This window comes from Acyrthosiphon pisum, chromosome A1 (genome assembly GCF_005508785.2).
Source record: "Acyrthosiphon pisum isolate AL4f chromosome A1, pea_aphid_22Mar2018_4r6ur, whole genome shotgun sequence".
Taxonomy (NCBI): domain Eukaryota; kingdom Metazoa; phylum Arthropoda; class Insecta; order Hemiptera; family Aphididae; genus Acyrthosiphon; species Acyrthosiphon pisum.
Genome location: NC_042494.1, coordinates 27371482 through 27383077, shown reverse-complemented (window position 1 = coordinate 27383077; position 11596 = coordinate 27371482). Strand labels below are relative to the sequence as shown.

General features: G+C 31.0%; 1 protein-coding gene across 2 annotated transcripts in view; it reads right to left on the bottom strand.

Annotated features, from left to right (window-relative positions):
* Positions 1–7271, bottom strand: part of LOC100169304 (bromodomain adjacent to zinc finger domain protein 1A) — a 14594-nt gene extending 7323 nt beyond the window's left edge. For both annotated transcript variants that reach the window (XM_003246620.3, XM_001943199.4), the window contains exons 1-13: positions 6334–7271; positions 5294–5432; positions 5060–5199; positions 4888–4962; positions 4601–4817; positions 3938–4246; positions 2746–2923; positions 2568–2660; positions 2308–2509; positions 2125–2240; positions 1902–2064; positions 1577–1819; positions 1069–1492 (exon numbers count right to left, since the gene is read on the bottom strand). In XM_003246620.3, the coding sequence (XP_003246668.1) occupies positions 1069–1492; positions 1577–1819; positions 1902–2064; positions 2125–2240; positions 2308–2509; positions 2568–2660; positions 2746–2923; positions 3938–4246; positions 4601–4817; positions 4888–4962; positions 5060–5199; positions 5294–5432; positions 6334–6446 (2412 nt within the window). In that variant the 5' untranslated portion in view covers positions 6447–7271. The remainder of the gene's footprint in view (positions 1–1068; positions 1493–1576; positions 1820–1901; positions 2065–2124; positions 2241–2307; positions 2510–2567; positions 2661–2745; positions 2924–3937; positions 4247–4600; positions 4818–4887; positions 4963–5059; positions 5200–5293; positions 5433–6333) is intronic.
* Positions 7272–11596: the final 4325 nt, after the last annotated feature.

The window sequence follows — 11596 nt, the reverse complement described above, 5'->3', positions numbered from 1 at the left end:
TTAAGCCTTTACAGAGGGAAAACATGTATCCAATACTAAAATTTGCGAGCCATGATTATAATTTATAAACACTGAGCTCTAATCAAATTTTCATCAAGTTTTGGTTTTTTTTTTCATAAAAATTATTTTTAATTTACTGAACATTTTTAATTAGGTAGGTGTACCTAATAAAACATTGCATTAAGAGGACGCTACACAGCCATTATGTATTCACCTTACAAGTGCGTAACATAGCAAGTTTATGCTCAGGAGAACACGTGTAGCTCCGTTAGTTAAAAAATTAGAGTGAATCGACCTATTATTAGATGGTAAGTACATTATCTGTCTTTCTGGTTTTTTACGATAGATCAATTTTTTAGGAAGTTGTGCATATATAATATAGCCTAATTTAAAAATGCTCATAATTCATTTGAAAACACACATACAAACACAGATAATGTTCTTACCATCAAGTTTCATAATAGGTCAATTCACTCTAATTTTTAAACTAACTGTGATAAAAGTGACCTGCTGAGCGTACATTTTCTATGTTAAGCAGTTGTAAGGCAGGGACCACAAATATCTGTGTAGCGTCCTCTTAAAAAAATATTTTTATGTAAATTTTAAAGAGCATTATTGCGGTACAATACATTTTTAGCCATTTTTCAACGGTTTTTAGAGCATTTAAATCCAGGCCCTAGTAATGACTTCTTCAAATTCCGGGAAAACAAATTTATTTACAACAATTTTATTATTTGGTTATCCCCCTCTTCACCCACTAATTATTGTTCAATTTTTTTTTTTTTTGTAATTCATTATCAAAACAAAATTTCTTGGACTTATTGAGTCTTTTGAAAAATATCCAGTAATCCAATAAAACATTTTATCTAAATTCGCCCAGATTATCAAAGTTTTACTGAAGTCATTTTAAAAGAAAAAAATGTCAATAAACAGTATGCATACATTTTACTTAAATTTTATTATTTTTTATTTAAGAGAAGTATAACTAGATGTGTGAGAAATATTTAAGTGGATGAATAGAGTATTAATACAATTACTTATTTTGTTTAAAAAAAGAAAATTACTTACCAATGATGGGTTTAAAAGACAATTAGTACATTTTTCCATGCTTGAAAGTATACGTGGTTTTTCTTGTATCAACACTTTCTTAAGTTCACCCTCCCTTAATCCTCTTGAATTTAAATTATTAATTAAACCATCTAATTCATCTGGAGTGTTGTAATAACCCCAAGCAAGCCTATGTTCAATGTTATCATGCACTGGACATTGACTGTCTGGACCAAAACATCGCAAAAGTGACCTTTTTTTATCTACATAACTCCCATTGGTCATAAATGACGTATTGTTACTCTCATCAAGAAGTCTTTTTTTTGATGGTGTATTGGATAAACTGACTCTTGATTCACTAACATTTTCTTTTTCATTCATTTCAAACAGTTTTTTGACATAAGACACAGGATCGTTCTCATTAATGTTATTAATAGGAGTACCACTGAAACAAACAGTTAAATATTCAATATTGACAGTAAACACAATAATATACTCCAAGACAAAATTTTTTAAAAAATATTAATACTTGGGTAGACAAGTTCCAGGATAAGGTTCATCATCTTCAATAAAAAGTCCAGGCATAGATGCAAACATCCAATACTTTTTAAATGCTCGATCAGTTCCTAGAGGCAATATTTGAGCAGTCATGCCTAAATCAGTTAAATCTGAAAGTTTTTTGTTCCATTCATTTAATCTACTATTAATAGCCTTTTGGTCAGAAGTTTCTATGTTCTGAGCTTCACCATTTAATAGTTTCATTTCTTTTTTTCTAGAGAATATTAAATAAATTATAAACATTTAAAACAAAAATTAAACATAAAATTATTTTAAATAACAAATTAAAAATTTACTTTTGAACTATTTCTAGGGTTTTTTTCTTTTCCGCTGCTAATGCACTTCTTACTTCTAGTCTGTCATTTTTCATTTTAACAACAGTATTCAGTAGTTGTATTCGATACGATGAAAATGTCAATATTTGATTCATCAAACAATTAATTAACATTATTTTGTCAGCTAAACGCATATACAATACATTACAATCAACAACATGTTCTTTTTATTTTAAAAACTTACAAATTGGCAAACATGAAATATGATGACGACTAAGAGCTGCTAATACTTCTGGGTGTTCTAATCTAATATTAAGTCCAGGATCATCTGTAGGACAATAGTTTCCTCTTTCGTGGTATCTTCAAAATATATAAAATCATAATAAGTTAAATAAATTGTATTAATTATTATTAATGAATAACTTACATCCACTTTGTCATTCTATCAGAACATTTTCCACCGGATGACAGTATGTGAATTCTCAAAACTTCCGAAATAACAGTTGGTTGTAATGTTATTTTATTCAACTGTTGGCCCAAATGCTGCGTTGTCCAATTTTTAACATTGGTTGCTAATTTTACTGCAGTTTTTGTTTTATCATCACTAATATTATAAACCGGCTCACATCCTAAATTAATATTTTTTTATTAAATATAATATAATTTAAAACAAATTTAAAACTAAACCTGAAATATGACTATCTTTCATATCAGCTTCTTCATCTTCTTCAAGGTCAAATATTGTTGTTAATAATACCTGAACCAAAGTATTTAACGGGCCTATGAAATTAAAATTAATCATTTTAATATATCAACTGTATTCTAATTGTAAGATTCAGAACTTATAAAACTTTGTAGTCTTTACCTGTAATTTCCTCTTCTACTAGACATCTTTCCAATAATTCTATATTCATTCCCTGTGGGAAATAACTGCCTGCATCAAGTTGAGACCAAAAGTTATGAAAAAACTCATAGATCATAACAAAGTCTCCAAAATGTTCATTTGGAACTCGCAGATTAACTGGATTTACATTGGGTAATTCCTATAAAAAAATCATATTGATAATCGATACCTTATTAGTATATTACACATGTAATTATCAGAATAAAACAATAAATATAAAACCAATTATAAACACAAGCATAGCAGAACTAAAACATAAAAATTCAATTATATGAAAATAAACCAACATAAATACTTGGTGATAGGCATTAACTCAATAATATTCTTTAACACAATATTAATCATTGTTTTCAAAACCCCAGACCAGAATTTGAGTTATAAGTAATAAAGATTTTGTTTGTTTGCTTATTATTTTTCACTGGTTAAATATTGAATAAATCAAAAAATTACTTTACTTGTGTTAAATTCATAAAATGTCTTAGGCCCCCATCAACAACTTTAACAACCTACAACTGTTTTTCAAAAATTATATGAAAAATAAAAATCATATCCCATTATAAAACCAATTAATTTGAAATATCATACTATGCTTGGTACAAAAAGACACATAACAACTTACAAGTCAATATTTTTTTAGAATATATATATAATTTCTATTCAAAATTATATAGAAATATTTTATTGAATAATATTATAACACAAGCAAAGTATAATAATATATGAACAATTGGTAAATTATTTTAATGGATCTATGGAATATGAAACTTTAATTAAAATAAAATGTAGTACCTAATTATGAAACAAAATTATTTTTAAGCCTTAAGAGGATATTGTAGCCGCACGTATTGTCTCTGTCTTCCACAGATATGAGCATGTACACCATTATTATTTGAAAATGCTCATAATTCACTTAAAAATTAAAATATCGTAAAAAACCAATGAAAGAACACAGATAATGTTGTTACCGAAAAAGTTTGATAATATTCACTCTAATATCAAAACAAATAGCAAACTATTAAAACTGGCAAACAACAATTTGATATGATGTGTAAGATGAAATCAATACTTGTGGGTGCAACTTAATTCTAAATAGTAATAATAAATAAACTAAATTTGTTAAATGCAAATTCTTAAAATAAAGAGTTACACTTACTTTTAAATCTTCCAATTCAAGATCTTCTTTTTTCTTGTTCCATTCTTTCATAAATTTGGATAGTTTTTCTTTTTCTTCCTTTCGCTTTTCTTTAATTTTCAACTTTTCTTCTTTCAATTTTTCAACCATTTCTTGCATTGATTTATCATCCTTTTTGGATGGTTCTCCACCATTCATTAATTTATTACTTTTTTTAGTTAATCCATTTTTGGCTAATACTTTGTTCTTTTTTGTTTCAGAAAATTGAGGAGATTCTCCACTGAATATGTCTTCAAATTTTAAGTTGGCAATACTACTTGCTACATTATCCTAAAATAATATTAATTTCACAACATCATTTCATAAAACTATACTCTTGACATCAATGAGGATAATATCCAAAAGATTGTGTAATTTTAAATATTTATTATTAACATAATAAAACAATTAGAATATAATATTATTAGTTAAAAAGAAAAGAAAAGAACACAACTAATTAAAATTAGGTATCAAAACTATTATGGAACCTTATGACATTGTCTTGTAATATTTCAAAAATATCAAGAATAGTTTCTATATTTAAAAAAAAAAATTACAAGTTCCCCAAATTTGAATTTCTATTTTTTTTTTATTACTCAACATAAAATATTATTTTATTTTAATTATTTAAGTGTATAAATTTACCTTTAGTGAAATCAAACCATTTTTAAACTCGACATTATGAGTTATAAAAAATCTACAACGATCTCTCGTAAAACAAGCTTTTGATCTTCGAATTTGAACACCATCAACCCTATATATAGGTTCAGTGTTTGGATTTTGTTTTTTTTTAGGACTGAGTAGTTCTACATCATAACTATAAAATGCAAGAGCTGTACTTGAATTACTATCATTTGATTTTCTATGGAAACAAAATACTAGTATAAATTTATATTCTAATGATGTACTTATTTCAAAGCTAAAATAATTACTTTGGTGTATGATGATTTCTTTCAGCAATTTTTTGGTCAGAAGGTGCATGCACAGCTAAAACTCTACATTTTAACCTATAAATATAAACGGAATTAAACAAAATATCACGTTTTGTTGTAAAAAATTAATACATTATATAATATGCCTACTTCTATTTTAAACAATGCTTACCATTGATCTTGTTCTAAAGCCACATCTACAATTTCTGATACAAAATATCTATATCTTACGTAATTAAATATTTGTTCAATGAGCTCTTTCAAAGAAGAACATTTTGTCAACGATAATAAATACAAAATGGGTTTTTGAAGCTGAAAATTAAAATGTAGTCATTATCATTATGATTGTTAGAAAAATAAAAACTATGAAACAACAATCTATGAAATTTAAAGCTTATAATATTACCTCATTTGGAAAGTCATTCAACATTTTTTTTGAGTCTAATTCACAATCCAAGGCTTCTTTATAGGTCATATTTTTTTTACCAGTAAGTTCACATGACCACACTAATGAATTACACAAAATAATTCTTTCTACATAATGCCTGCATAGATAAATAAGAAAAAACAATTAATACATTTCATTTTATTTATTAACACTTCAGATAAATTAATGTTTAATATTCAATATCAATACTAAGTTTCTAGATGAAATAAACTTAAATTTTAACAAAGAAAAGTAACTAACTAGTCAATTTCAAAACATACAATAGATTTCAGGAACTTACAATGCTCATGAATGTTAGGCAATTTTCAAGTAAATTTATGAAACAGGTATAGTGTAATACACATTTGCAATAAAAATGTTCTATTCTGTGGATAGTTAGTTTTTAATGGTTTAGATTTAGAGCATATCATAGAGATATTAATACTCCTACCATATTAAAGCTATATAATAATATAAGGCCTAATTCTGGAAATCTGACAGTAACATTAATAATAACACTAGTCATGACTCACGAGCCTTCAACAGAAAAATAGGTACAGTTGTTAAGTTAACAGGAGGGAAAGGTCGTTAGAAATGTGCCTGCTGTAAAGCGCATTTTCGAAAATTGATTGTTGGCAAAAACGATGAAGAATGTTTTATCTCACTCGCGTGTTGGACTCCAAAATCTAAGGAAGATTAACCTCGAATAAGTGAAGAAAAAAACTTATCGAAACACGGTCAGGGGGAAAAAGCGCGGTGAAAGTGATCCGTTAGCAATTCGGTAGACGCAGGTTAGCGGTGTTCAGACTTTCGAGACGAAACACGTAAACGACGGATCGAACGGAAACGGACTGAAAAAACGGACGCGGGCGGACCGGACTTGTCGGTCGCCAAACGTGGGCGCCGCGCGAGAATCGATCGGGCGCGGGGCACCATGTGAAACGCGCGTAATGACACGGTGGTGTAATAGTACACGGTCAACGGGCAAAGTAAACCTTGATAAAAGCAGCTCGACTCACTCGTAACTGAGGAAAATTTCTTTGGTCAGCTCGCAGTAGAACACCTCATCCGTGTCCCTCAGACCCCTGGGCACAGGGTTCTTGGAGAACGGTTTTCTGTGGAGCAGTGGCATGGCGGCGGCGGCGGAGAAAAAATAATAAAGTCGTGGTCGGCGGTGAAACGAAACCGTCGGTCGTCGGTTCGGCTTCGGATGCAACTGCCGCTGATGCGGTGGCGGCGGTGGTTCCGCGCGACGACCGGAAGGCCAGCTGCTGATCGGTGCCTCGGCTGTCCGTTGTCCTGGTCCGCGCGCGCGACGTCTCGTACAGTATCGGCGTCTACCGTTGTGTATCTGCCTGCAAGGGTTGTATTGACAACGACGGTCAAGGTAGCTGATCTCCGGATTGTTTTATGCAACTAGCGTAGGTATAGGCACAACGAGCGTGTTTCATTCGCGTAATGGACGCCCGCAAAACTTAAAATATAATATTGTGTGCAACGACAACGGCGAGAGAAAATCAACGCAAAAGACCGTACGAACGAAACAACAAAACATAACCGCGTCCGTCCGGTACCAACGACGGTGGCGGGACGTATAAGTGCGGGCCCAGTGTTGAGTGTAAAGTGTATATAAACGGTAAAAAAAAAATACAACAATAATCGCTGCTGTGATTATACGCGCGCGCCAAGACCGATGCCAACATCATGTCGGTGCCGCCGCCGCCGTATACGTTATTGTTGTTATTTGGGGCTCCCGAGTCTCGGACCCGGCCGCGACCTCCGGCTCGATGGTCGTCTGCCGCAGTATCAGCCACCGAATTTCAGGGCCAATACTTCCGCGGTACCGTCAGAAAAATTCACCTGGTTTGGAAATTTTTCACCTAAAAAATTCGCGGGCGCCTCCGGTTGCCGTCTGATAACAGGGACAGCAGTCACCAACAACCATAGATAATAATTACCGCAGTATCACGTTATCACGCGGAAAAAATTGCCGTTGTTATTTTCATTTTTCGCACCCCTCCCGTTATATTGTAACAGCCAACAGGGTGAACTCGTAAACTGCAATCGTTGAGTCTTAAAGTTGTGGCGCACTCAAAATGGTCAAATTATATACCATGAACACATAATAGTAAATATAAATATATTTATATGTCTATGGGTCAAACACTCAGCATTTGAACTGTTCACATTTTTATATTATCAATTATCATTCTTGTTTTTCTATATTATTATTGACATACACTAGAGAACTGTCTAAATAAGGCTTATATAGGTTCTCTAACATACACCATAGACAGTATTTATAATAAATGATTATAGTAAAGTTGGTGTACTACAGTAACTGTACCATAACCTATGGTTTACACCATGACGAAAAAACATGGTTTACACTCTACATGAGCTATGACGTATCAGAACGATTTGCGTTTTTACTTTTTGCGGACGCCGAGGCAGTGATGTAAGATATTGTACGCTTTCGAATCGTCCATTCATCCGTATTCCACACGGTCGTTACTCGTTGTGGATAACCTGCTTCAGCGCGCTCTAGGAAATAAGAATATTTAAAAATATTTAAATAAAGACATTGAGTAAGTTTGGGATTGGGCCATTGCTAAACATTTAGGCATGTTTGAGACGTGGTTGCCACCTTGCCGTTTCGTGCCGTCTCTATTGTTCTGTGCTCGTACTGTCGTCGCGATAACTCGGCAACTCGCTTCGTAACCATAGATTATGGGCATTTATGGGCAATGTTCGTAACAATGTGATTTAATTTTTGAGTGATGTCGTGGTCCTAGACCCTAACTCAAATATCTTATAACTATAATATAATATACTATCTACAGTGTAACAGTGTGTACACAATGACGTTATAAGAATCGTTTAATTAAACCGTCGTGCGTCGGTTAAATTCGTACAACCTTATTTGGTTTATTTTAACGTTTGAATATTGCGCGCGCGAATTCTAAACAAATGATTAAACGCACGAGTTGGACAATCCGCCGAGAGATACTTGAAGCAGGGCCGGTTATTAAGGGGTCGACAGGTGGATCCCCCAGCTCCAACTCCTGGGCTGTAGCCTGTAGCATAATATTTATTTTATGTATATTTTACTTAATTTGAAATTCTATTTACTGTATATGAATAAGTTATGGGCTCTCCAACTCAATTGTCCCATGAGTTTTTGTATATTATTGTTTGTAAATTTCTTTAAATACTTTTGTTGTTAAGTATTCAAAATTCGTATTTTAAATACTTTTCAAAATAAGTATCTATACCTATACTTGAATATTTTTAAAAAGTATCTTTAACAAGACGTATCCTTAACGTCTATGAAGTGCACGAGGACGACCCCATGGGTTATGATATTATGGATAAATATGAAAGGTCCAAACAACTGAATAATATTATATTTATATATCTGTGAATTAAATAAATCATTATTGATAAATATATGTATAATATATGATGTAGTATATACCTATATAATATATATTAATAATTTAAAAACTAATTATCAAGCACGTGTTATGTAAGAATGTCGGAGAAGATAATATGTATAATATAATACGACGATGACCTGTTGTCACTTGTCAATCATTCAGCATTCATGAAAAATAATTAATAAGTAAAGAACTACGCGTTTGGGTTTGACCATTGAACGCTGCAGTAGAAACTAGAAAATGTATAAATATTTTACCAATATTTAATATTATATTCTTACAATAACCAATTATATATAACATAATAAATAATGTAATAATAAGCTTACGTTTTACTATTTTAGTGTAACTGTTAACTTGTTTATTAAAAAACAAATCAGAAATTGCATTAATATAATTACTTAAATTACCTATTTATAAATTATAAAATGTACAGTATGATAGTAGAGATAGTAGGTACCTATTAAATATTTATCTAAAAATGTCAACTGTATTATAATTATTTTTAAATATTAATATAATGTATTTACAATGAAGAATTTATGACTGTTGATTAAACTACATAAAAGTATATAGGTATATAAGTATGTAAGTGTATAGCTTTGACCCGCCGCACAGTTCTTCATTAGCCATAGCCCGGTGCCCACAGTCAAGATTAAATACTACGTGAGGTACCGAACTCCTGAAGTTAGTTGTATAGTAAACTACTAATTAAAGAAATTTTTTTTCGTACATTTCTTGTATGCTCCAGATGGGACATTTAGGTATTGCGGAACTGTGTTCTTCTTAAACACAAGTGATCGTTTACTTATACATTTAAAGCGTATTAATGTCTGCTTCACACCCTGTATATAGAAGAGTTCAAGCATTCGAGGTAGGTACCTAACCTACTGGCTACTACCTACATACTAAGAAGTAAGTAAGTAGTAACTAAGTACTAAGTAAGTACCTTGTACTTTTATGATGTAGGTAATATATCATATTGATATTATGTCAGTGGACCAGAATAGTAGGTAGCCACTATTATTCCAAATTACTATACAATGCTTCAAATAGTAGGGCAGGGACACATTTTCAATGAAAAAACTAGGGGTACCCCAGACTTCTTTTTTTTTATCGTATTCTTTCATGATTATGCATAATGACTATTAAAATGTAAATTGACATGAAAAAATTTGAGTGCTTATTTCATAATTGAGGGTGCTAGCTGCTAAGCACACCTTAGCCCCCCGCCGAATTGCGTTTATGTAAGGGGTATATGGACTCACAATAGGTCCTCCTCCTGCGGTGTATCGGCACACCACTAGTTAATGCTGCGGATAGCATAGGCATAAATATAAAATAAGCATAATTTATTAAATCTTTATTTACCTATGAATGATACGTGAAATACAAATTTTATTGAAAGGATTATTTAAGAATATTTGGAACCTTCAAGTAAAATATTTATGATATATTAATATAGTAATTAATCACTAATAACATAAATATAAACATCTATTCAATACAGCCAGACGTGGATCCAGGAATCCTTAATTTGGAGGGGGGATAAATGCTACCTTTACCCCCCCTGGATCCACCTATACAACTTATTATTTTACAATATATATTATAATAAAGCAGTAGCAGTAGCGGATCCAGAAGTTGCAACCAAAGGAAGGGAGCAAATTTTCAAAAATAAAATTACCTTTTATAGTCCAATATTATAATAAAAATAAAACGTGTTAAAACAAATGTTGGGGGCGAGGGGTCTGCGATTAAAATACGTCCCCATAAGTCTTATAACTCATTAACTTATTTTTCAAAATGTACGATAAACCTTTGAAAGTTGAAGTATTAATCAAAATAAATTCTCCTCCGTTACAAATATAGGCCTATCTAATTTTTAGATTCTGAGCGGAGCAATGAATGTATTGATTTTACAATGATGTGTACCAATTTTTAGATTCTGAGTGAAACGATGAATGTATTGATTTTATAATGATGTGTGTTTTTTTTTTGTATATATATATATTTTTTTTGTGTCTGTCATCACCTTTTAGGACAGTAAAAATGCTTAGATTTTCTTCAACAGTACCTTTTCTGATAGGAAAGTGAATCTAGTTGGTACTTGTGGGGGGGGGGGTATACGATAACATTTTCCAAATATTTTGAGCTCTTTACGGACATTTTCAGTTTCCGTTATTTTTAGTTTTTTTTCTATATATATATCAATAAAATTTTATTTGTTGCTTAAAAAAGCTTGAAAATTTAATAGAAGGCTCCTAGTATACTGTTTCTAAGGCAGATGAAAAAAATTAAAAATCCATAGTCACAGTTTTTTTTTATATGCATCTAAAGTTAAAATGTTGACAAAATACGTAAAAATGACGAACATTTGCAAATTATTTTGAGTTAGAAATTCATGAAAAATTTTCTTTTTAAATCTAAGATTTGAAAATGTAATTCAAGACCATTCATAAGTTTGTCTATATTTATCAAAAAAAAAATGTCTTCAATCAAATTAAATTTTTATGAGCGTTTGAATTTCATATTTTTACAAGATTGGATATTCACTCCATTTCTCACGTAACGGATTTTGTTTTTTCGTTGTAATTCAAAAAGGAATAACTGTAGATACATGAAAATTTTACTATATGTTTATATTTTCATTTTCTATACACCCTACAATTTTGAAAATATTTTGACTCTTTTTGAGCTGTTTACGGACATTGTCAGTTTTCAATTTTTTTTAGTTTTTTTTTCTATAAATATCAATAAAAATGTATTTGTTGGGTAAAAAAGCGTGAAAATGTAATGCAAAGCTCTTTATATATTGTTATAACAGCAGTTGAAAAACATA